We start from the raw sequence: 27,436 nt of genomic DNA on the forward strand, positions 1-27,436 counted from the left end.
ACAATTGGCCTCAGACATTTTCAGCCAACGTTCAAAACAAGAGCTCATTATTACACTTTTAAATCTTTGGGGAAAATAATTCAACTCTTTTAACAAAGTCAAATAAAAGTACAAAAGTTCTGCTTAATTAAGGGAGATGTTGTCTGCTCCAATGTGGCTTCACTGAAGTACTTCATCTGCGTCACAGGAGATTAACCTCGTGACGTGTACTGAACTCTTACGTCATATTCTGGATTAAGAGTGTTTTAAAACTGCAGGCTGTCACTTCAGTTCACTTGGTTCAGCAAAGCCATAAACATGAACGCTGTCTTCACCCTCAGTCTCGACACTTACGATCGTTACACTGAGATGAACTACGCGGAGTCCGTCAGACCAAACTTAACTCGAAAATTCTGAAATTTGCAAAGAAACTGCTTCTCCGCTGTGAGAGCCTTAATCCAATGCAATGTTCCTTTATTAGTCTCACGAGGGGGAATTCCAGAATAATAATAATAATCTGTACAATCTACAATCCTATGCGGCATTCATCAACGACCCAAAGCAAAACTTATTCAACTGACAGTTTTAGCTTTGTGAAGAGTTTCGCTGGCAGCCTGCTCATCTCCACTGCAGCCGTGTTTGTCAAATAATATTAAGAAAACGCGTTCATTGTTGCCGTTATGTGCCGATGTGAGAGGACACATAGACCTGACAGATGTCTTCAGTCGTCTTCATGTCTTTACACCAACGCGCGCAGCGGATTTAAAAATACAGATTTTTGAACGGAGTTTGGCGACAGGTTCAATAACGGCGCTTCCCAGGACTTCCGTACTCACCGGACCAGGTTGAGTGTGTCAGCCGAATCCAGGATGACGAACACGGTCTGCGGCGGCAGGATCCCGGCCTCTCGCTGTTCCGGCTCGGCTCCGGTTCGGTTCTGCTCACCGATGTGGATCTGGTCCGAGCTGACGGCTGACATTTCTCCAGCGACAGAGACGTTTTGACGAAGAAGCTGAGCAGCAGACAGGCGCTTTATTTCCCAGCAGCCACCGCAGGTTCAGAGCGTCTGTCAGAGTCCAGCTCAGCAGAACCAAGAGCAGGTCTGAGGTCCGAGTCCAGCTCCGAGCACCCCGACAGCCTGCACACTGAAGTACCGACAGACAGGCAGACAGACAGGCAGGCAGACAGACAGACAGACAGACAGGCAGGCAGGCAGCGTCTGCGGGCCAGCTGTGAGCACAGACATACAGCAAACAGATCGGACCTCTCGAGTCCAGGAAGTGATCCTCGTCCTGAAAACCAGCCGTGAGTGAACGGAAGTGTCTGCAGGACGAACCTGAGACCCGGACCCAGACTGACCTAATCAGTCTGCTATCAGTCATTATTCACCATCGTCAGCGGTGACATCACTCCTTCTTCCTGAGCTCAGCCAGGTGATGCAGACACCTGTGCGGGTGATGAGTGCTGCAGCTGTCAGGTAGTATTTCACTCTGACGTGCAGTGAAGCTAGAAGTAACAGAAAGTGGCACAACTCAAGGCGTGTACAAGTACCTCAAAAGTATACGTCAGAGTAAACAAATGAATGATTCTAAAATACAGTTAGTGTATCTAAACGTGTGTTCTCAGCACCTGAGCTCCGTCCAGGTGTTTTCTACCTGTTCTGTTTCTGTGTGTGACTCACTGACAGGAGGCAGGTCTCACCGTCTGGACTGATCTGCCCTCGACCAATGAGCTGCGGCGCTGCCTGCTGCCAGCCAATAGGACTGCAGCTGCGACCGTTCAGCGCTCAGAGAGGGAAGCGAAGTCCGCCATCTTGTTTGTTTTTGTCTCCTCTGTTACGGGAAGCGTGTGTGTGTGTGTGTGTGTGTGTGTGTGTGTGTGTGTGTGTGTGTGTGTGTGTGTGTGTGTGTTCGTGTGTTTGTGTGTGTGTGTGTGTGTGTGTGTGTGTGTGTGTGTGTGTGTGTGTGTCTGTCGGGGTGGGGGATTTCCAGGTGACGTCAGCCCAGCATGACCTATCGGCCGAGCTCAGACTGATAGGAGAGCCGTCCAATGAGCGGGCGGGAGGACGTTTGTGACGTCACATCCTGCCCTGATAGGCGGACCAGAGACGTTCGCGGTGTGTCACTGGGTGTACTTCCGGTGAAGGTGCAGCTGTTTGAAGTATTTTCAGTCGTTTCTGTGTGAATTCTTCATGTGAAAGTAACTGAGGCTGTCAGATACACGCGCAGTAAAAAGTACAACACTGCACTGTTGCAGTAGTGGAGTACGCAGAATGAAAATGCCAATACTGACAGTACAAGTATCTCAAAGCTGAGCTGAAGTACAGTACAGGCTGACAGATGTGTGCTTGTGCTCACAGCTGCTTTTGGATTCTGTGTCCTGAACTGTTTTTGTTTTGACCTCTGTGTGTTTGCTCTTTGTAACCCGCTGGATGTCACCACTAAGTTTCCACGGTGTGGAACGTCTTATCTTATCTTATCTTATCTTATCTTATCTTATCTTATCTTATCTTATCTTAGTCCTGATGATGATGTTCGGTCACTGGCAGCGCAGAAATGAAGGAATTCATTTGTTCTGAGCTCGTTCTTAAACTTTCACACTGACGGTTTATTAAAGAGCAACGACAATAATCTCAAGTTATTCTTGGTTCAAGCCTTCGACGAGCCTCGACAATGAAGACCCAAAGAAAGAAGAAGTATAAAGTAGAATACAATGGAAAAATCAAGTAAAGTACCTCAGAGTTGTATTTAAATGCAGTACTGGACTGAAAGCAGTTACATTCCATCACTGTGTACTTAATCCTTCAAAACGTCTCCCTTCACAGTTTGTCTCTGTCACTGGAAAGACATTCATGTTGTTTGATTTATAAATTCAATTCTTATTTATGACAAAGTTTCACAAAACTGAATTTACCAAAGAAAAGAGATATACAGTATGTTGTTGTACTCTAAAGGACATTTAAGGAGTATTATATTGACACAATGTGACACAGCAATCTATAAATAAAACACATCACGTGGACCTGCAGTAACGTCTCACTAGTCTCACTGGTCTCGTCTGTCCATGTATTCAGCTCCTTGATGTGAATCTGTTTCACCCTGTTTGTCACTGGATGGCGCTATTTTTTGAAGTTTTTTGAATGATGTAGTAGTAGTGGCAGCAGTGAAAGTAGAAATACTTCCAGACAGTCATGTGGTCAGTTTTTCTGTTTTTATTTCATTTATAACCTCATAAACATTTCTCATGTATTTTCTTACAGAGGGGCATGATGGGAAACATGGACAGGATGGAGGCAGTGGCCGGCCACTGACCAATAACCTGCAATCAATCAATACTCAATAATCAGTAATAACAAGATACCAGAACTACGACAGGAAGAAGAAGAATGAGAACGCTGCTGTCACACCCGGAGAGACAGAGACAGCAAGAAATATGTTTGTCTGGTGACATTTATGCTCCACCTGCCAGAACACCGCCGCTGCTAACAGAGCGGCTTCGCTTCATGTTTCAGCTTCATCTCAGCCAATCACAACGACTGAATATAGACAGGTGGAAATCCTGATGTCTCCATGGTAACAGCAGCCAATAACAGCTCATAACACTGTGACCGCCTGATGAGGAGGATCAGAGACTGACACGGTTTGAAGGTGAAGGATGGGTCACATGTGAGGACAGAAACACAGAACCCTCCTGAAAACAGAGTTCATATCTGAATAAACAGGAAGTGAAAAAGAACATCAGAATAACAACAAAAACACTTTGGATTAAAAACGATAAATAAATATGAAACTGCAGACTGTTACCGCTGAACACTGACAGCCATTGAGATTTGGCACAAGCAAAAGAAAAAAATGTAGAAACTGGAAGGCAAAACACTGATTCAACTGTCATGAGACCAGAAGAGACAGAACCAGTTCCAACAGAACTAGTTCAAACTGGACAGAACCAGTTCAAACCGGACAGAACCAGTTCCAACCGGACAGAACCAGTTCTAACTGGACAGAACCAGTTCCAACCAGCTGTGCAGTAACTACAACCGCTGACTCGCAGCAGCTCCAACACGTCCAGACTGGCTGTAAATGTTTCCGTCTGACTGCTTAAAAAAACAGTTCAAACATGATTGTGTTGGTTGAAACGGGCACTGGCTGGTTCTTACTGTAACTACTGGTTCTAACTGGAGACGAACAGTCAAATCCGTCACTGCCATCTGCGCTTGTAAAAGAGCTTCTGTTCAGAAACGTGGACGCGTCACAGCTGAGCATCCTAAAAGCTTTTCGGAGGCACCACAGTTTACAGCAAGTTGGGCATAATTATTCAAAAATGTGATTAAAGGTCGAACTGCACCGGCATTTAAAACTGTTCATACTATTCATGTCAATGGAACTGCTGTGATTAGCGCATTTATTCCCAGAAAAAAAGTCAATTCATTCTAATCTTTTGTGTCAAGCTAATTTTGGTGAAGTCTGACTCACAAATTTGCAGCACTGACCAATCGCGACCTGTCTTGACATTGAGGGAACTGTGATTGGCTCTATATTATTCCTGCTCAGTGCATTAGCTTTGTTGTCATAAAGTCCATTGCTAACAAGCTTGACAGGTCACTCATGAAGGTTTAGCTAATATGGAGGTCAGCGTTAGCTTTTTGAGACTGACGTCGTGAGTCATTTTGACCTCTTAGCCACAGCTTGCATTGGCCAGCCCTCATATCTCCAGAAACATCTGAGCAATTTCTCAGCAGCTGTTTTCAAGAAATCTTAACTGTTAATTTGACACCGAAAAAGCTCCTTCGTGTGATGATGTAACACGCTCATCTCTAGTTATGACTGACTCAGACTGAGACTAACTGGCTATTAACTGACATGTGGTATCCAGCCCAAAATAACAACAAGAAATATTTAATACATAATACAGATCTGATATATTGATGATATATTAGCCAACAACATCACTAGCTCCGTATACTCAGGACTGTATAGTTTTGAAAATGTGCTTTGGCACATGGAGAGAAAGTGCACACTGGACTGATACAACACACCACTGTTCAACTGTATCATACACACACTGGTCAGAACCAGTAAGAACCAGTCTCCAAAATTCTTTGAAAACAGGAAGAAAATAAAATATAGACCCGAAATAATCCACAACTGTCCAACACAAACCACTCAGATTAAAAGTCCAAACATTTTTCACCACATCAAGAGAACTGATGATGATGGTAACTATAAGGCTGTTACTGGCCATTTCCTTCCATTCCCAGTGAAGGAAGCGAGGACGACCACTGGAGTCTGCTGTACACACCAGAGCAGGCTGTGGCAACCAGAGCCACACACAGGCTGAGCAGCGCGTCAGTGACAGAGCTGAGGTAGAAGTTAAAGCTCCAGTGTGGAGGATCTATTGGCAGAAATGGGATAGAATATTCATAATCATGCTTTTGTTAGTGTATAATCACCTGAAAGAAGAACGGTCGCTTTGTTCGAGTGAGCCCTTTACATGCACAGAGGGTGCAGGTCCTCGTCCACACAGTCCGCCATGTAGCACCGCCATGTTTCTACAGCAGGACGGACAAACCAAACACTGACCCTGAAGAGCGCCTTTTCCATTTTTCACATTTTTAGCAGCCAGCGGTGAGGCAAGAGGTGTTCAGTTGGTTGCAGTTTGCAACCTCACCACTAGCTGCACTAAATCCTGCACACTGGACCTTTAAAGAAGGAAAGAGTTCAACATTTTGAGAAATCCAGTTTTCATTTTGTAACCCAGAGTCATATGTTTCAGATGGATATCAGTTTCACCTGTGTGTGTCCAGTATTAAATCAATGAGACCAAAACCTTTCATGAACGTTTCATTTTCTCAAGAAACCAGTGTAGAAGCAAAACTGCTAACTGCTAAACTGTTCGCATAGCGTGGCTATCCTACATCCACCAAATGAGAAAACTTCACTTCATAACTCCAAACATTAGCTTGTATTTCATGTTATGCTAACAAACAATACAGTAAAAATCACTTGCTGTGTTGTGTTTGGCTAAGTACACCTGAAACACTGCTAGCTCACTACAGAACTAACTTACCAGCCCGTCACTTTAAAGCACAGTTAACAGTCACCATTTTGGCTGTGATTAGCATTGTGCTGTAATTTGTTAGCTCAGAGCACAAATTACATCCTCTCGGTCAAAGTATAAGCTTTGGCAATTAGCTCGTTATTCGCTAAATGGCAGCTGCACGCACAGCCCTGCTAGCTTGTCTTGTAGTATTTAACTGGATCACTGTCTGGTCCATCATCTGAACCTGACACACAAACATGGAACTGAAATCCACGTGTAACCTCTGACTCTAGAGAAGACAGAAAACACAAGGATTTACTAAAACGTCAGATTGTTCCTTTAACCTTCACCTTGTATCCTGTTAGTCTGAACTGTGGTGCCAACATGGCCGCCACTGAAACCCAAACTGTTTGTTTGGCTCTGGCTGCATGGAGGTCTGCAGAGTGTGGAGGGACAGCTAGCGTTATCCTTTAACCTTCACACAGTCACATGACCGAGGGGTCACAGGAGAATAAATTATATTTACAAAAACTTTACTCTTTGTTTTCTTCTCGCATTAACTTGCATCAAGCAAACATCAAAAGTACCCAGACTCATAAACACAGAAATATCCAACAAGAAGTCTGTCTTTTCAGTTCATCATAGTATAAGATAGATTCATCAGAATAACAATAATAATAATAATTTGCTTTTTTCACTATCAAAACACTTTGTCCAAAATGTGTTTATAGAGACAGAGAGAAATACTGAAGCACGGGAAGCAAATATGATAAAAACAACTAAACTGTCTTTTTTCTTTTGGGTTCAGCTCAGATCGGCTCCGTCTAATCGCTGGATTCATCTCCAACATCGAAGAGACAAACTGGCGAGTCCATCTGCAGAGTTTCAGTCTGAACTCAGCAAAAACAGGAAGGTTGACGGTCCAGTCTGGGTTCTGGCCCCCCCCACCCCACTCCACCCCCCATCATCATCATGGTGGAACGGGATCATCAGGGTCCTGCAGAAGCCTCATATCTCACAGGTGATTAAGACTGCAATTAATGATTATTTTCATTTTTCAGTTCACAATTCTCTCAATCGATCAATTAGCTGTCTTGTCAATAAAGGTCAGTAAAAAAATCTCACAGTCCAAAGTGTTTGGTTTTGTCTGACCAAGAGTCCAAAACCCAAAGAGACTTGTTTCACTGTGACAGACGATCAGCAGCAGATATTCATATTTCAGAAGCTGAACCGCGATGGTTTTTTAAAAAAAAAATCACTTTTCAGTTTATGGATTTCTTTACCGTCACTGCAGCGCTGGGACACGGGTCATCGTGTACGTCACTGAGCAAAGGTACTGAATTCTACCCCATCAGTGTTTGTATTGGTTTCGTGTCAGTGAGGACAAAACGTTTGGTGAAATGATCATAAAGTGTTTGTTCAGCCACAATAAATACATAATCTTTTTTAACTGCTTTAAGGGTCAATATAACCAATAATAATAATAATTGTGTAACATCATACACTGATATTTTCTGACGTACTGTGTTACATCCCAACCTTTAACCAATCAAATGATGACCTAACCATGTCTAGCTCTACAGGTGACTCTAGACTTCATGGTTCTCCAGTGAACTGGAGGAACATTTCTATATGAAACACTTCTATCATCGCCGAGCTTCAGCGTCTCTGCTTCATGTTTCTGTCGACTGAATCTCTTTGTGTTTTTGAAAAGTTGGTCAGATGGACAAAAGAGTTTAAACCATATTTTGAGGTATTTGACAATAATGTCCACATTTATATTATGAAATGACGTGTCGATAATCTGAAGATGTTTTCTAACTGAAATCAAAGTGGAGGTCGCAGATGTTTGACAGAGATTCCTTCAGGACCGTGATGATCCGCAGTACCTGACATTGCCAGCAGAGGGCAGAGAGGCTTCAGGAGAATGAGTCCACACTTCAGAGCAGAGGCTGCTGGGAAATGTCCTTTACCTGCAGACAGGTGATTTGGAGGTTGGACAGCAGCAGCAAAGTTATTAAAGGTGAAAGTTTAAAAATGGAACAAAAACTAGATTTAAGAGGAAAACGAAGGGAAAAAAGAAATCTGCCCAGTTTTTTCTTCTTCGGGGGAGTTCGGGATTAAACATTTGAACGTTCTTTAAGTGCTTTTAAAAAGGACACACTTGTCTTTGTCTTCTTTTGCATTTTAGAAATCTCACAGCGTCTCCTCCGTCCTCAGCAGCAGCAGACACTTTTGTCCAGTTGGACTCCATCGTGTGTTTCTATGTTAATCTGTTCCACTCAGGTTTTCAGATGGATAAAAGCTGTTTTTTGGGAGATGAACATGTCTGCTGGTTTCCACACCGACTGTCCCCGCGCAGCCTAAAATATATGTCCACATGTCCACTGCCGCCGTCCACGTCCCACTGGCCCTTTAAACATTCCTCTTCTCTCCAGCATTAGCTTTCAACATAGCCGTGAGGTGCAGAGCTGTTCAACATGAGCGTGATGATTCGGGGGGGTCAGTCTAATCTGGTCCAGGGACAGTCTGGCTCTCCTGGTCTGGTCTGAATCCTGGCCCTCACTGCGGCCTGTCCTCGCTGGTCTGTGCAGGAAACTGAAACGTGGTTCTCGGGTTTATGTATTCTGGCTTAAATGTGAGAAGTGAAACTAAGCAGAGGACGGGAGTTGGACGTTGGTACTGAACTGTGTCCCTTGTGTCATTTAACCCTCTCGGTGTCCGACGCCCCCCGCAGGTTTCCACTGCTCAGTGGTGTCGGACACTTAAAAAGTCTTTCAGATGGACAGCGTGCAGAGAAGCGGACAGTAACTGAGGCCAAGCCACTAAAATGCATCAGTCCACTCAGCCCACAGATCAAGACACTGTCCAATGGACACGTGGAATGTGTGGATGTGCTTTAGGGTTGACTGTATCCCAGGAACAGTCCAATCAGAGAGCTTCACACCTGATGGAAAAAGTTCAAATTGATACTAATACTGACTTTTGGGTCAGTTTTCTGAATTTGTTGTCACAGTTTGGTGTTTTTCCAGGTGAACAAGAGGCTCCGCCCACCTGAAAGTGTTACAGCACAGGTGAAAAAAAAGGTGAAGACAGAGAGACAGACGCCATCTTGTGTTGACGGTGGGGAGGAATCATGCAGACAACCCACGCAACTTTAAATACACAGTGTGTGTGCGTGTGTATGTATATGTGTGTGTGTGTGTGTGTGTGTGTGTGTGTGTGTGTGTGTGTGTGTGTGTGTGTGTGTGTGTTAAATGTTAGCTACGAATGTATGTACTGGTTTTGTACTGGTTTCAAATAAGGATTGACCCTCATTTAATGACCGTTTATCATCGCTGTCCTTCCTCGTCCAACAGAATCACGTGTTTTCTCCCTCTGCTAGCTCCTCCCCCTCTTCCTCCAGACTCTCCACGATTGGCCGGTGGACCTGATGCTCCTCCCCCCTCCCGGCCCTTGACAGGACGTCCATCCATCTCCGCTGTAGCTCCTCCCCCTCGGCGCTGAAGAACAGGGTCAGGTGACTCTGGGAGATCTTGAAGGCGTGGCGTCGCTCCAGGCGGTCACATGACTCAGGAAGGGAGACCTCAAAGCCAATCAGAGGCACGCTGCGCTGCGCCTTCACATCCTGGTGACACGACAATAAAAACAGTCCATTATTTTCTACACGAGGACAGAGTGCATCAGAGAACAAACCATCACTGAATGAAATCACATCAAGGACATGCCTTCACTCCAGTTTTGCTTATCTGAGTCTGTCTTGTGTACTTCCTGCTTTCCCTGGAGCTCCTTAAATAAGCTCTTCCAGGACTTCCCCATGTGACCTCCAGCTGCTTCACCTCATTACGTACCTGAGGAGCTCCGTAGATGTAGAGCACCAGGGGTTCATTTTCAGGGATGACAAACCAGGCCTTCTGCCAGCCCCGCCCCCCTCCTTTCTCCATGTGGTGAAGAAAACTACAAATCACACTGTTCTCTGCTGCCAGGGAGGCCTGTTTCTATAGCAACAAAAGACAGAGATGGAGAGAGCAGCTTTACGTAACGCTCAACCTTAAAATGTCCATCACAAACACTAAGTACAGTGTTTTTTTCATGTCGTTTCTCTTTCTACTTTCATTTTCTGTTGTTCTTTTCGGTTCATACACATCCAGAACTCAGAGTTCACTGTGGTCCTCTTTCCTAAAACCCAGAGGACTGGAAGATGTCACACAGCTTACAGTTACAAAGAAATAACAGAAATCCCTCAGTGGGACAAGCACAGTGATGTCACAGTGATGTCACACGAACCTCCAGGATGGAGCGCCTCCTTTGGGTGCTGCTAGTCAGCGTGCAGGGCGAGGGCGACACTCCCACCAGCATGGCATAGCAGTCCACGCAAACACGGTTGGTTCGATTGTTGTCGTACGACAGACGAGCACGAAACTCTGAACATTTCCCACAAACCACCTGGATTCAACACGGACAAACCATCAGTTAGAAGAAGACGAAACGCTGCTGACAACAACAACACTAATACGACGGTGCAGAAACCCTGGCAGTCATTAAGGAGTCTACAGATGTTGTGAGGAGTCTACAGATGTTGAGGAGTCTACAGATGTTGAGGAGTCTACAGATGTTGTGAGGAGTCTACAGATGTTGTGAGGAGTCTACAGATGTTGTGAGGAGTCTACAGATGTTGTGAGGAGTCTACAGATGTTGAGGAGTCTACAGATGTTGTGAGGAGTCTACAGATGTTGTGAGGAGTCTACAGATGTTGTGAGGAGTCTACAGATGTTGTGGACGATGATGTCCAGCCTGGATCTGGTCCTGGTCTGTTCAGTCAGGATTGGTGACCTGACATGATAACTGTCAGCAGTTTGTAGTTGCTGGTGTGTTGACATGTAGGACGGACTGGATGAGCGGTGATGATGATGATGATGATGAAGAACGTACGTGTCCACAAGCTTTGCAGTGATGGCGTCTCTTGGTGATGGAGTTGAACGGCTCCTGACACTTCATGCACAGAGTGACCTCCTTCTCTCTGATGGGAGTCGGAGCTCTCTTTCCCAACTCCACGCAGCTCTGAGACAGACAGACAGACAGACAGACAGACAGACAGACAGACAGACAGACAGACAGACAGACGGAGACAAACTGTTTTAACTGACCGTCTTTGCAGATGGACGTCTCCTGTCTGCAGTTTGACAGGATTCTTTTGGGAAAAAGCTCGTTAGCTTCAAAAGGTTCATCAAGTGAGTTTTAAGATCATCTGAGCTTCACATGTTTCTGGGAAACGAGGCGTGCGATCAGTTACCGGGGAGTGAGGAGGCGTGGACTCGTCGTCTCGCAGTGAACAGTTCAGGTGTCTGAAGCTCTCCACCGTCTGCTCGTGTCTCTGAATGGTCGCCTGGATGGCCTGACGACAGACAGACAGACAGACAGACAGACACACACACACACACACACACACACACACACACACACACACACACACACACAAAACTAAGTCACAACTAAGAGTCCTGGAGGACACCTGTCCATCACTGCAGCAAGGAGGTTATTAAAGTTTAAATCCAGAGGAGGTGCTGGAGGACACGTCTTCAGTGAAGGACAGATGATTGTTCTGTTGTGTTTACCTGAATCCAGTCCTTCTTCTCGTCCTCTGTCCTACAGAGACACAATCACAGACAATCAGTCAGAAAACAGCACGCCATGGTGTGTGTGTGTGTGTGTGTGTGTGTGTGTGTGTGTGTGTGTGTGTGTGTCTGTGGTGTCTCTTGTGTCAGAGCTCTTGATCTCCGTGAGACATCCTTCATTAATACACTGTTGTCTCCAGGTGTCTCTACCTGGCTTGCAGCTCCAGGGACCTTTGTTTTCCGGACACCAGGAACGTCCTGGGAACAGCAACACTGCTGGTCTCTTTCAGCTGGACGGACAGGGACGGGGGACAGGTTTAATTAGATTCAGGACTAGAAGGCGGACCTGCACTCATCAGCTTGTGATGTCTCACCTCCATACCGTCCACATCGATGCGAGCACGGACGCCATACTTCTGCCCAATCAGACGCAGCTTTGGGACACAGTACAGCAACCTGTCATTGAACTGGAGAGAGAGACAGACGTCAGTCCTTCATGCTTCATCAACAGCACAGTCGACAACAGATGCATGTTTAAATCAAAGCAGAATGCAATGATGTGGAAATCCTTTATTTTGTCCTGTAAGATCTTTGATGTCCAATCTGAGACACTTTATTGTTTTTGTCCTCGTTGTGGATTTGCTGTCAGCTGTTGGTTTAAATAAAGTTGGTTCAGGGTCAGTTTCCCCTGAGCTCCATCAGCTGTTCTTTGACACTCTGTGGACCCTAACCCTTGATAAACGACTTCAGCAGCTCAGCAGTCTCTGCTGTCGTGTCTGTCTTCATAATCCTGCTCACGGTCTCAAAGGGGGACAGGTCTGGACTGTAGTCAGCTGGTCCAGAACCTGAACTCTTTGACTCTCTTTGACTCACGCTGCTGTGACTCTGTAGAATGAGTCTGCAGCGTCACAGCAGTTTGGATCAGCAGAGTAGAGGCAGTACCAGTATGAGGTATCTGTCCTGCGTGGTCCCGTTCTTGTTGGACAGTTTAAGGATGTGTCCTTCTTTGATGAGCTCATTTGTTGGGTTGACAATGTCTTCTTCTCCTCCCAACAACTCGTACACCTTCAACAGCTTCCTCATTCGCTCCTGGCAGAGACAGAGACACAGAGGGACAGTGAGAGTCAGGAAGGTCCGTCCACCTGTTTTTAGGAGCTTTCCAGTCTGTCCATAAACCAGCAGGTGTGAGCTTCAGGAAACAAACCAAAAAGACGGGGGGGGGTGAAGGATGAGGGGGTGAAGGATGAGGGTGTGAAGGATGAGGACGATGAAGGATGAGGGGGTGAAGGATGAGGAGGATGAAGGATGAGGGGGTGAAGGAGGAGGAGGATGAACAGGATGAAGGACGAGCAGGATGAAGGGTGAGGAGGATGACGAGGATGAAGGGTGAGTGTAATCACAGCAGGTTGATTAAAGACAAGATCTGTACTGCGGCCGAGCATGAAGATGAAGATGGAGATGAAGATCATGTGTGAAGCTCTTACCATCTTCCTGATGGCAGCGTTGGAGTGTTCTGCTGCCGTGGCGATCAGCTCCAGAGACTCTGCAGAGACACAGATGATGAAGGTGAGCTCGGCAGCATGAGGTCAGGTGAGCAGGTGAAAACAAACACCTGCAGTCTGAAGATGCTCCAAACAGACCCTTCATCACGTCCAACAGCAACGTTTCCACCTTTTCAAAGTGTCTTCTGATGAAGACGTGATGAACTTTGTGAACAGTCACATGTTCAGTGCTGCTGAACATTGATCACATGTTGTTGTTTGAAGCTTGTGGGTTCACACACGTGTCACAAACACTCCAACGCTGCCACGTGTCACGTGTGTGAAACCAGTTCAGAACCAGTTTACAGGTCTGTGAGTTCCTGCGGTGGAAAAGGTCTGGATGTGGGCGGGTCAGCGGGTGACTCACTCGTGTTGTTAAAGAGCGAAACACAAAAGTGTAGAGAGAAGAGTGGACGTCACGCTGTGCACTGATGCACAGGTTTGTGTGCGTTTGTTTCACGTACTCTGGGCGTCCCTGTAGTCCGGGGCGTCCTCGGGCAATCGGTGCAGATAATCTTTGAGCAGCAGCTCGTAACGAGGAATCCTCTGAACTGGCTCCAGCATGTGATGCTGCAGAGTCAGGTTCCCACAGCGCTCCTCCCTCTGTACAAAGACAACAACAACAACAACAAAAACAACACTAACATTAACATAAAAACAAGCGCACGGCGGCCTGAGAGCTGCAGCAGCACAGGTGAGTCTGCACCTGGATCTCCTGGATGATGGTCTTGAACTGAACTGATCTCTCCATCCAGGTGTTGACCAGCTCCATGGCTCGGTCGAAGTTCTTCACGTACTCGCCATACATCTTCAGGAAGGGGGCCAGCTTCTGCAGGATGTCCCCAATCCGCGGGTTAGAGTCCCTGCAGACAACGGAGGAATGAAGTTACAGCAAGTCCTGAGGAGGAGAAGCAGGAGGTGAGGAGGAGGAGAAGAGGAGAAGCATGCTCACCACTCCTCCATCCGTTTCTGCAGTGCCGGCAGAAGAAACTGCTGATGGAAACAGTAGATGGAGCAGATGTTGGAGAAGATCCCCTGAATGACATCACAGGGGAAGGAGGAGCGAGAGCGAGCCTCCTCCAGGAGGCGAGCACAGAAAACCTGCAGGAGGAGAAATCAAAGGTGAGAGTAGTCCATGTGCCAGAAAAGACAACCAGAACAATGACACTGAGGTTCTGCTTTGCTCAGGAGACACAGGTGTCTCACCTGGTCCAGGAGGTGGAGCTTAGAGACGTAGGCGGTCTCTGTGAGGAGCAGCTCATTGGCGATGTTGAAGACCTTCTGCTGGATGGACAGCTGGATGGACAGAAGGCCAGTGTTAGACATGTGACAGGTGCTCAACACCAAATAAAACCGACTTCAGTTCACCTGCAGTCAGAGCAGATCACGTGACTCAGGTGCTGCTGTGGAAACGGACATCCAGGTGAACACATTCAGTTTTCATTTGACAGCATATGACGTGATGGATTCCAACCTCCTGTGCTGAGGAGGTCAGAGGTGTGTTTGAAACACTCTGAACACCTTCACAGGTGTTTTCTGTTGTTCTGTGTGATGTCACCAAAGTGCAACCGATAAGGTTGATAAAGGTGTCATTTGTCAAACCTGTGCAGGTGCTTCAGGTAGGTTAGAATCCAAACGTGCTGCTAATTTGGGGAGAATTTTAAAAAATGCATATGAAGGTATGTTTCCACAGGTGGAAACAGGTGGATGGACACAGGTGAATGGACACTGGTGGATGTAAACAGGTGGATGGACACAGGTGAATGGACACTGGTGGATGTAAACAGGTGAAAGGAAACAGGTGGATGGACACAGGTGGATGGACAGGTGGATGGACAGGTGGATGGACACAGATGAATGGACACAGGTGGATAGACACAGGTGGATGGACACACACTTTCAGTCTACTCTTTCCATTGAATGCTTGTTTCATGTTTACATGTTTCACATGTGATTGTTGGACATTATTTTACATCACAAACTGATGAGTGTTGTTTGGTGTCATGTGACCTCCACCTGCAGGCGGAGCTGTTTGTCTCACTTCCTGTCTCACCTCAGCAGAGTCCTGTCTGTCTGTCTTGGGGGGAGGCAGCACCAGCGTCAACTCAGCCTCCTCCTCCTCCTCCAGGTCACTGTCTCCTTCCTCAGAGAACTCCCTTCTCCTCCTGGCTCCGCCCCGCGCCCCCCCTCCCTCCCCTTCTCCTCCCTCCCCTGCGTACGAGGATGAGCTGGAGAGGCGGGGCAGGAGGGCGGGGCTGCATGGGTAAACCACGCCTCCGTCATCCACGCCAGCAAAGCAGAGTTCCTCGCTGTGTGACGGAGAGCTGATGCTGTCGATGCCGCTGTCCCGATTGGCCAGCTTCCCGTCCGTCTGAGAGGAGGGGAGGGAAAGATGCTCTGAGGGGAGCTCTGATTGGTCGAGTAACAGCGGCTGCTGCTGTTGTTGCTCTCTCATCTCCACGGCAACCACATCGTCCTCCAGGTGTTTTTCTGAGGCGCTGTAACCCGACTCCATCGAGAAACGCTTCTGATGTGGGTCGTCCCGACACGCCGCTACCAGCTCTTCATCATCATCATCATCATCATCATCATCATCATCATCATCATCATGGTCATCATGTAGGTCGCCGCCTCCCTCCTCCCCATCACCCCCTTGAGTGATGTCATCATGACCTTTGATCTCCAAGGTTGGCTCTTCATCAGGTGGGGGAGGGGCGAGTGATGATGATGGTGGTGATGAAGGTCGTGAGGATGAGAGGGAGGAGGGGGGGTCAGGAAGGCGAGGACACAGAGCCCCCCCAGTGATGTCAGGAACCACGATGATCTGCTCACTGCACGCACACACACACACACACACACACACACACACACACACACACACACACGAGCGTCAATAAAATGTCAATCAAATCTCAAACGATGACATCACTTCTACTTTGACCAATCAGAACTCACCGCTCAAACTTCTCGATGAGTGACAGTACACAGGTAGGGGAGGCCGTGCTGTCGCCGTGGGTCGGTGGAGTCCGGCCCCCCCGGGGGTCCACCGGAAGGGGTCTGCAGGGCGGGGGAGGGGGGAGGGGCTTGTCTGGAGCCCGTGGGCGTGGCCTGGACAGCCCTGCCTGTTGCTGGAGGTGGGGGGGCTTCGGGGGAACTGTGGAAGGCGGGATCATAGACTCATGAATGTCTTCACACATTAAACTGAAAATGAGAACAGTTGGTTTATTTGTTACCTTGAGGTTTTGGTCCCGGCAGCGGCGGTCTGCTCTTGCTCGGTGGTGTTATTGTGGTAGCTGGCAGCTCCGGCGGCCCCGTATCGTTGACCAGCAGCAACCCGTTAGCTGAGCCGCGGCGCTGCATTAGCTCCGCCCCTCCCTCCAGGGAGGCGGGGCCTGACGAGGACGCGCCGGGCCCCGGATCAGAGCTCGACTGCTGAGGAGCGTCAGCGTCCAGCGCCCCCTGGTGGCCACATGGCGAGCAGGACGGCTCCAGAGACAGACTCTTCATCAGCAAGCTGGGACTGGAGGAGGAAGAGGGACCTGAGGGAGGCAGGGACAATGAGTCAGAGCGATGATCACATGGCATGAAAGCCACGCCCACAGACCACCAAAATAAAAGCATTCATGTTTTTCTGCATGAAAAACTGACAAAACAAGCCACAAGTGTTTTCTATTTTCACTGAAGACGAAACCTCGTCTTCTGGTCCAGCTCCACAGGAAGCAGTGAATGAGTCCACATGTCCATGAAGACCATGTGACACGACAGAGAGCGCCAGAACAGCAGCAGCTCATCAAGTAATGGACACAGTTAGAAAGAAGAAGAGAGGACGAAGAACATCGAGCTCAAAACAGACGAACACGCCAGCGTGTGTGTGTTGTCCTCGTGTCACTGGTGAGTGTTAGAAATAAAGTTTAAAGTTTCATGAACATGATTTCAGACAGACAGACAGGCAGACATGTGCAGCTCCTGGATGGCAGGATGAAATCAGCTGATTGTAAAAACAGCCTGCACACACACACACACACACACACACACACACACACACACACACACACACACACACACACACACACACACACACACACACACACACACACACACACACACACACACACACACACACACACACACACACACACACAGTAATCGCTTCCACATGAGGTCTCTGGCTGCTGAAGCTGGACAGAAATAAACTCCACATGGAGGACAGAGGCAGAGAGATGTTTGTGGTCTGTTGAGGCTGTAGCTCATTGGCTGAATGCTGGTGCTTTCTGGCAGCCGATTGGCTGAAACAACAAACTCAGATTCAAAATGAACCTCCAACATTCTGTTACTTTGAAGACGTGTGTTCATGTTTCAGCTACTGCAACTCCCATGAGGCTTTGAGACCGAGCCAGTGGCTCAGAAGCAAAAATGACGAGTCAGCGTTTCAGGGGGAAACACGAATCTTCATCTAAAGACGCTCATCATCATCAAAAGATCAGTTACCTCACTGCCACAGGAAGTCAGTGCTGTTTACAGGTGGACAACAGAGGTCCAGGTGTGGACGGACACGTGAGTCCCCAGGTGGACATCCAGTGAGAATTTAAAGAGGACAGGTGACTGAAGGTAATCTGAGGTTTTCAGGATGGTCTCATATAAGATGAGACCATCAGACTTCCACGTCTGTCCTGCGTACATCACACTTCCTGGTCGGGTTTGTCTGCCGTGAGGTCAAAGGCAGCAGCGAAGACGTTTCTTTTGCCCCCATGCGGTCGCCTCAGACCGTGACTCAGACCAGCTGAAAAACAGAAAAACCTTCACTTCTTCATCAAACACAATCACACTTTGGTTGGAAATCCCCAGAAAGTACCAGGATCTTTCTCATTCAGCCTGGGAGGCCGTGGTTCGTCTCCTTGGATGGAGCTAGGCTAGCAGTTTCCCCTTGCTTCCAGGCTTTGTGCTAAGCTAGGCTAACCATGTCCTGGATCTGTCCCTGTCCCTCAGAGACTGAAGAACAAGAAGATTTACTGAAAAAGTTGGACTGGTCCTTTAATATGAGCAGCCTGCAGCAGCACAGTCACCTTCACAGCTCTGTCTCACACACACACACACACACACACACACACACACAGAAACGCACACACACTCAGAAACACACACACACACACACACACACACACACACACACACACACACACACACACAGAAACGCACACACACTCAGAAACACACACAACCACACACACACACACACACACACACACACACACACACACACAGAAACGCACACACAGAAACGCACACACACTCAGAAACACACACACACACACACACACACACACACACACACACACACACACACACACACACAGAAACGCACACACACTCAGAAACACACACACACACACACACACACACACACACACAGAAACGCACACACACTCAGAAACACACACACACACACAGAAACGCACACACACTCAGAAACACACACACACACACACACACACACACACACACACACACACACACACAGAAACGCACACACACTCAGAAACACACACACACACACACACGTCAGTGATGTCTGTTGTGTTGCAGCCAACATGTCAGACTCAGCTGCTGCAGCAGAATCGGATGAAACAGAAGAGAAACACTGCAGGAGGAATATTCTGTATGCACCAAAGACAGACATACATACACATGCACACACACACACGCACACACACACACACACACACACACACATACACACACACACATACACACGATGATGATGAACAGATGAACAATCTTCATCGCCTGACTGGACGACCTCTACACCTGTGGTCCTCTTGGACTCTCGTCACTGAGGAGGTTCCTCAGCAGACCCAGAGGTTCTTTCAGTGGCTGAACACCTGACAGGTGCTGCAGCGACTGTCAGACTGCCTCACCAATCAAAAACCACGTTTGGTGTCTTAGTGAGACACATGGCGGGCTGAGACTGGCCTGAAGGGTCCTCTATGACGCGTTGGTCAAACATCAATCAGTTCAGGGTCGTTTGTCCTCACTGTGGACATGTGACTGAGGGACAGACACAGTGTAACATTCAGCGTTCCACCAAACTGGTTCTACGGCACGAATACAACAGAACCACCAGAGATCGTCACCTGAAGCAGTTCTGGAGGCTCGAGGTGGGACAACATGCAGAACCACCACATGTGGACGTTTACTTCAGCTCAGCATCCACCTGCGCTTCATTTCAAGAAGCCAAAGAGGGTTCTAGTGTTCCCTCACTGAGGTTCTGGGGGCAGAAGGTGTGCGCTGTACACACTGTCAGTGCTTTGAAGCATATCTGTGATATATGAATAAAACTGACTCACTTCACTTTAGGGGGTTCTGGTGGTAATTCAGCTGGTTCTAGAGGTACCTTGTGGTCCTTTACAGGGTTCTAGTGGTCAAACAGGATGTTGTTGTTCATTAAGAGGTTTAAGAGGTTCTAGTGTTTACTGATGAGGTTCCAGGTGCCATTTAGGTGAGGCTAGTCACCGTTCCAGGACCTCTAGGGGCCATAGAGGTCCCAGAGGAGGTTTTGGTAGTCAGGAGGTTCTAGGGTTTCTGTAAATGTCCAGGTTCTGCTACAAGTTATGTCCTGGAGGCTATTAAAGTGTTTCTTGTCATCAGTGGTCACTGGCGTCTGTTACGTGGCCCCACTGATTCAGGGTCTCTCAGGTGTTGGTCTGTACGTGGATCTGGATCTGGATCCGTTATCTGCACTCTGACGTGTTCCAGGTGAGACATCAGACACAGATCACAGGTGGAGACGAGGTCAGTGTGTCACAGGCAGACCTGATGGAGCTGCTCCACCTACACAACGTCCTCTGAAGAGACACGACACGTCCAATCAGACGCTTCCGTTCTGCAGATATCACCTTCATCATGACCAGCATTTCAAAGGTTAACACTGCTCTGTGTGTCTGTGTGTGTGTGTGTGTGTGTGTGTGTGTGTGTGTGTGGGGAGGGGGTGTGTCTGTCTGTCTGCAGAAACAAACGCACACATGCATACACACTCATTACTGACACCACCTCCATCCTGCTGTTCATCCACATCCGCCTCCAATCAGCATCCACGTTTAAAATCAATGGATTAAGAGTCAATCAATAAAATTGCACACACGCGCACACACATGCGCGCGCGCGCGCACACACACACACACACACACACACACACACACACACACACACACACACACACACACACACACACACACACACACACACACAGTCTGGCTTTAATCAGACATCCTGACTGGATTCTGTCTGATGTTGGTGGATTTGGTGTCGCTGCTGAAATGAAACAGCAGACAGAGGATCGATCATCTGATCGGACCATGAATGATCGATTCCCGGTCAGCTGCACGAACACGAACATCACGCTGGACTTGAGTAAAGATGGTTTCAGCTGATCGGAGAGCAGCAGAGACGCATCTGGCAGACGCAGTATCGTGCAGCCATACTAGCCTACATTCACTGCGGCGAGATGTCGGTCAGTGTGTGCGCGTGCACGACAACCTTCGTGAGCGTGCCTATGTCATTCCCAACCCCCCATCATCAGGTTTATGATTATTATTATCATTTTCACACAAAAAACAATGAGAACGACGCGCTGCAGTTGTGCGCGCGTTCGCGTGCGTGTACGCGCGCTCGTGCAGCAGCTATCAGCAGATGTGTTCGCGCACGCGGTGCAGATGCAGAAATGTGAGAGAAGACGCGCACTCACCTCTGCTCAGGCTGCTTCTGTCCATGTACACCGCGCAGCAAAACACAAATCCGGTCATTAAAGAGACTGTTGGTGCGGGGAGAGAGCGGCTCTCCCGGTCTACAGCAGGAGAAGAAACCGGGTCAGCTCCGCGCACGCGCACCCGCACACACACACACACACACACACACACACACGCACACACACAAAGAGGCACGGACCCGACCGGACCGGACCGGAACGGAACGGAACGGACCCACAGACACACCGACGGTCCGGACCGGCTGACAGACCGACAGGCTGCAGCCTCAGGACCGATAAGTAGGTTAGATCCACTTGGTTTGCTTCAGAGGGCTGCCCGGTGTGAGAGCGGCGGGCGGCGGCAGAGGGAGAGAGAGGAGAGAGAGAGAGAGAGAGAGAGAGAGAGAGATGTGTATTTTGTCTCTCTCTCTCTCTCTCTCTCTCTCTCTCTCTCTCTCTCTCTCTCTCTCTCTCTCTCTCTCTCTCTCTCTCTCTCTCTCTCTCTCTCTCTCTCTCTCGTTGCCTTGACAACTAACTAAGAAAAAAAGCTGTGGTGACACTAAATGTGTAAATTTGATCAGAAGAAATCTGATCACATGTGACCTACATACAGAAGAAGCACCATCATCCATCCATCATCAGTCAGGACAGGTGTTCACAGGTGCCACAAGGTCAAGTTTGCAGATGACACAACAGTCAGTGGCCTAAGCAGCGAGTCCACCAACAGGAAGTCCAGCACCTGGAGTGATGCACCAAGAAGACCCAAGAACTCATGGTGGACTTCAGGAAGACCAAAGGACCCTCTGCTCCAGGACCGGCGGGCTCAGGAACAGATGAGCCATTTCATTGGCTGCTGGCTCACACTGACGTACTTCTGCCACAGTACTGCACATACACTGAGCTGTACTACATGTGTACTCACATACCCACGTGTGTACTGCTGTCTGTACTGTGTTTCACCTGGAGTGCATTCATGTCACACCTCCAGCTGTTAGCATCACCTGTGCTCACACACTGACACCTGCAGGATCTACTGGAACTGCTGCAGAACACCTGAGATAAGCCCCGCCCTCTCACACTGTGTATGAAACAATAAAAAAATTTCTGTCTTTAAATAGAGATTTAACAACACCTTCACCTGAGAGCTCCACCATCTGCTCTCTCTCTGTCTCTCTGTCTCTCACACACACACACACACACACACACACACACAGCCTTGTCTTTGTTACGTTGTAAGGACACAAGACAAGAACATGCAATGTGGGATCCACCCTTTCTGAAGGTTGTACAGCACTGAAAAAAATCAGGCAGTATCCTGTAGTGGATACCAACACAGCTGTCACTTCAAATTATCAATCAGACAAAGTAAATTCCTTCACCTGACCAGATCCAGCCGTGTGGGGACTTGTCAGGGTTTTAGTCATAAGTGGGGTCAATATACACACTGTCTGGGTTTTCTGTCTTTGTGGGTTTAACACACAGTCAGGTTAAACTTACTTTGTGGAACATGACATTCATCTGCTGGAGCCTGGTAAGTTATGAAAAAATTAAGGTTCTTAGGTTAAGTATTTGGAATTCAATACAATATTGATTAAGTCTTAAGAACTATTTGTGCTACTACAGTATTATTATATTGTTAGTCTTTTAACCTGCTGTGGTCAATTGTGTAAATAGTAAACTTTTAACAGCCATACATGCCAACCACTGTCTTGTCATTATGTTCTGAGCATTAAAACCTTACTATAGATTAGAGCTCTGGGATATAATTCATGATTAGAATTTGCTTCAATACGAAACCTTGTATTAAGAACTCATAAAAGGTATCACGATTTAAAGTCGTCATTATTACAGGACAAAAGTCCCAAGACTTTGTAACAACATCAGTCTCATAAAAGTATTATTAATGAAAACTGTCAGACCAAGGTTCTTCAGACTCTCTACACACGTGAAGCTGTATTACCAGTACAGTCCTGTATTTTTTAATTTTGCTGAATTTAACAGATTGCTCCACAACTTAGGTTGTTGGATGAATCTTAAACATCAAAATCTTTATTTACACTTTTGTATGCAATTATTAAAATGTTAAAAGTCTTGAACAAAAATACCAGAGCGCAGGTTTGACCAAACAACAATAAAACAAACAATAACAACAATAAAACACTTATCACAGTCGCTTTTCCCAGGGACACGACATGAAGTGATGAAGAACATCATGTGCTTCAACAGCACGGACATCCTCTTTCTCCCACATTCTTAAAAGTTTGGCGACCTGTAAAACATTCGATAAAAAAGTATAAACATTTGTATTTCTCCATGATAGTGTTTTTTGAGGAACAAAGGCCAAGGACAAATTAGGGGGTTCTTGTGTGGATGCAATACTGTCCATAGTATAAAGTGGAAGGGATCCATAGACAGACACAATATGTTCAGTTTTGTGTTTTTTAATAGGTCTTTTAGCCCTGATTCCATTTCCTCCCATTGTGTGCAATCCACAAACAGAAGGAAAACAAGTGGAATGAAGGGCAATCAATGAGAGAGAGCTGCAAACAGCTGTTTTTACACACCTCCTCTGCTGATTTTGATGCTCTGATTAATAAAAGTAAATACCTAATCCCTTGTTTGTAATGACAGCTTTGGTTAGTTTTAACAGTGAGCACTTGTGAAACTGCCCAATGTGGTCGAGGCACTGTGGATTTTTGATGCATTCCGAGAGTTTTTGTCTACACCTGAACTGCCAGAACAACAGTCTCCTGATTTACAAATTAAGCACAAACGATGCTTTATCGGTTAGTCGGTGCAAATGGAGGTGGATAGGCTTGCTATGTGCAAATGTTTCTTTATTGAAAACAACAACGTGTAGTGTTTTATTTCACACTAACATTCTCACTTTGAGCAGTCATTCACATTTGAAGCAAAACCTCAATAAGCCTCAGAGGAGGCACTGGCAGTCAATTGTCCAACCTGAAGAATAAGTTTAACATCATTTCAACTCAACTACAATGACTACAGGCAGATACAAAAGACAAAATGTTGAAATGGTTCCTGTATCTGACTCATAATCATTCTTACTTTTGAAACTTTCAAGTTGGCTCTGATTTCTGTCATAAATATGTCCCCTAACTGGAACCTCCTCACTCAAGAACAAGTAAAGGTGAAGTCTGGCAGGATAAACTGACCTGTGACCAACTGCTGCTTTGACTAATAAAAGGCAAACTGACCTCAGATTCAAGGACATGTGTCATACATGGAGTTTTTTAAGTTTATAGACACAAAAATGAAATGAATGTAATTAAATATGCACAATATTATTCACTTGGCGTGGACCCCACAACTACATGAGACCTGACAAGTGTGTGTGAGAGGTGTGTCTAAAAGCCCAAAGACTGGACCCCACAACTACATGAGACCTGACAAGTGTGTCTGCGAGAGACTGAACTACATTAAAAGACCAAAACCAGCATGTGCTTACACTGACCTTAACACAGCCAAAATGTACCTTCAAGTGCAAACACTTCAACAATTAAAAGCTTAAAAACTAAAGTAAGAACAACCAAAGGACATGTAAAACAATTCAGACAAAAATCTGTACCTGCATCTGGGAGCATGGAGATCCCTGAGGGGCTTGTTCGGCAGATGTGGAGAGTTCAGCCTCAGAGGAGGCACTGGCAGTCAACTGTCCAACCTGAAGAATAAGTTTAACATCATTTCAACTCAACTACAATGACTACAGACAGATACAAAAGACAAAATGTTGAAATGTTTCCTGTATCTGACTCATAATCATTCTTACTTTTGATACTTTCAAGTTGGCTCTGATTTCTGTCATAAATACGTCCCCTAACTGGAACCTCCTCACTCAAGAACAAGTAAAGGTGAAGTCTGGCAGGATAAACTGACCTGTGACCAACTGCTGCTTTGACTAATAAAAGGCAAACTGACCTCAGATTCAAGGACATGTGTCATACATGGAGTTTTTTAAGTTTATGGACACAAAAATGAAATGAATGTAATTAAATATGCACAATATTATTCACTTGGCGTGGACCCCACAACTACATGAGACCTGACAAGTGTGTGTGCGAGAGGTGTTTCTAAAAGCCCAAAGACTGGACCCCACAACTACATGAGACCTGACAAGTGTGTGTGCGAGAGATGTTTCTAAAAGCCCAAAGACTGGACCCCACAACTACATGAGACCTGACAAGTGTGTCTGCGAGAGACTGAACTACATTAAAAGACCAAAACCAGCATGTGCTTACACTGACCTTAACACAGCCAAAATGTACCTTCAAGTGCAAACACTTCAACAATTATTCATAGAGAAACAGCTTAAAAACTAAAGTAAGAGCAACTTAAAGACATGTAACACAATTCAGACAAAAATCAGTACCTGCATCTGGGAGCATGGAGATCCCTGAGGGGCCTGTTCGGCAGATGTGGAGAGTTCAGCCTCAGAGGAGGCACTGGCAGTCAACTGTCCAACCTGAAGAATAAGTTTAACATCATTTCAACTCAACTACAATGACTACAGGCAGAACAAAAGACAAAATGTTGAAATGTTTCCTGTATCTGACTCATAATCATTCTTACTTTTGAAACTTTCAAGTTGGCTCTGATTTCTGTCATAAATATGTCCCCTAACTGGAACCTCCTCACTCAAGAACAAGTAAAGGTGAAGTCTGGCAGGATAAACTGACCTGTGACCAACTGCTGCTTTGACTAATAAAAGGCAAACTGACCTCAGATTCAAGGACATGTGTCATACATGGAGTTTTTTGAGTTTATAGACACAAAAATGAAATGAATGTAATTAAATATGCACAATATTATTCACTTGGCGTGGACCCCACAACTACATGAGACCTGACAAGTGTGTGTGAGAGGTGTGTCTAAAAGCCCAAAGACTGGACCCCACAACTACATGAGACCTGACAAGTGTGTCTGCGAGAGACTGAACTACATTAAAAGACCAAAACCAGCATGTGCTTACACTGACCTTAACACAGCCAAAATGTACCTTCAAGTGCAAACACTTCAACAATTAAAAGCTTAAAAACTAAAGTAAGAACAACCAAAGGACATGTAAAACAATTCAGACAAAAATCTGTACCTGCATCTGGGAGCATGGAGATCCCTGAGGGGCTTGTTCGGCAGATGTGGAGAGTTCAGCCTCAGAGGAGGCACTGGCAGTCAACTGTCCAACCTGAAGAATAAGTTTAACATCATTTCAACTCAACTACAATGACTACAGACAGATACAAAAGACAAAATGTTGAAATGTTTCCTGTATCTGACTCATAATCATTCTTACTTTTGATACTTTCAAGTTGGCTCTGATTTCTGTCATAAATACGTCCCCTAACTGGAACCTCCTCACTCAAGAACAAGTAAAGGTGAAGTCTGGCAGGATAAACTGACCTGTGACCAACTGCTGCTTTGACTAATAAAAGGCAAACTGACCTCAGATTCAAGGACATGTGTCATACATGGAGTTTTTTAAGTTTATGGACACAAAAATGAAATGAATGTAATTAAATATGCACAATATTATTCACTTGGCGTGGACCCCACAACTACATGAGACCTGACAAGTGTGTGTGCGAGAGGTGTTTCTAAAAGCCCAAAGACTGGACCCCACAACTACATGAGACCTGACAAGTGTGTGTGCGAGAGATGTTTCTAAAAGCCCAAAGACTGGACCCCACAACTACATGAGACCTGACAAGTGTGTCTGCGAGAGACTGAACTACATTAAAAGACCAAAACCAGCATGTGCTTACACTGACCTTAACACAGCCAAAATGTACCTTCAAGTGCACACACTTCAACAATTATTCATAGAGAAACAGCTTAAAAACTAAAGTAAGAGCAACTTAAAGACATGTAACACAATTCAGACAAAAATCAGTACCTGCATCTGGGAGCATGGAGATCCCTGAGGGGCCTGTTCGGCAGATGTGGAGAGTTCAGCCTCAGAGGAGGCACTGGCAGTCAACTGTCCAACCTGAAGAATAAGTTTAACATCATTTCAACTCAACTACAATGACTACAGGCAGAACAAAAGACAAAATGTTGAAATGTTTCCTGTATCTGACTCATAATCATTCTTACTTTTGAAACTTTCAAGTTGGCTCTGATTTCTGTCATAAATATGTCCCCTAACTGGAACCTCCTCACTCAAGAACAAGTAAAGGTGAAGTCTGGCAGGATAAACTGACCTGTGACCAACTGCTGCTTTGACTAATAAAAGGCAAACTGACCTCAGATTCAAGGACATGTGTCATACATGGAGTTTTTTAAGTTTATAGACACAAAAATGAAATGAATGTAATTAAATATGCACAATATTATTCACTTGGCGTGGACCCCACAACTACATGAGACCTGACAAGTGTGTGTGAGAGGTGTGTCTAAAAGCCCAAAGACTGGACCCCACAACTACATGAGACCTGACAAGTGTGTCTGCGAGAGACTGAACTACATTAAAAGACCAAAACCAGCATGTGCTTACACTGACCTTA

At 46.3% G+C, this 27,436-nt stretch overlaps 2 protein-coding genes across 2 annotated transcripts in view; both read right to left on the reverse strand.

Moving 5' to 3' along the window:
- Window positions 1-8,774, reverse strand: part of tfe3a (transcription factor binding to IGHM enhancer 3a) — a 23,560-nt gene extending 14,786 nt beyond the window's left edge. The window contains exon 1 of the mRNA XM_070967904.1: window positions 816-8,774. Coding sequence (XP_070824005.1) covers window positions 816-958 — 143 coding nt within the window. The 5' untranslated portion in view covers window positions 959-8,774. The remainder of the gene's footprint in view (window positions 1-815) is intronic.
- fgd1 (FYVE, RhoGEF and PH domain containing 1) lies at window positions 7,399-21,240 on the reverse strand. The gene is made up of 17 exons (XM_070967894.1): window positions 20,916-21,240; window positions 16,130-16,713; window positions 15,228-16,005; window positions 14,381-14,470; window positions 14,127-14,275; window positions 13,881-14,037; window positions 13,639-13,777; window positions 13,118-13,176; window positions 12,576-12,722; window positions 12,008-12,100; window positions 11,844-11,923; window positions 11,634-11,664; window positions 11,312-11,413; window positions 10,951-11,079; window positions 10,306-10,464; window positions 9,870-10,016; window positions 7,399-9,646 (listed from the first exon to the last, which is right to left on the reverse strand). Exons 2-17 carry the CDS (start codon window positions 16,369-16,371, stop codon window positions 9,380-9,382), a joined length of 2,769 nt encoding a protein of 922 aa, XP_070823995.1. The 5' UTR covers window positions 16,372-16,713; window positions 20,916-21,240; the 3' UTR covers window positions 7,399-9,379.
- Window positions 21,241-27,436: the final 6,196 nt, after the last annotated feature.

Source organism: Chaetodon trifascialis, chromosome 8 (genome assembly GCF_039877785.1).
Source record: "Chaetodon trifascialis isolate fChaTrf1 chromosome 8, fChaTrf1.hap1, whole genome shotgun sequence".
Taxonomy (NCBI): Eukaryota; Metazoa; Chordata; class Actinopteri; order Chaetodontiformes; family Chaetodontidae; genus Chaetodon; species Chaetodon trifascialis.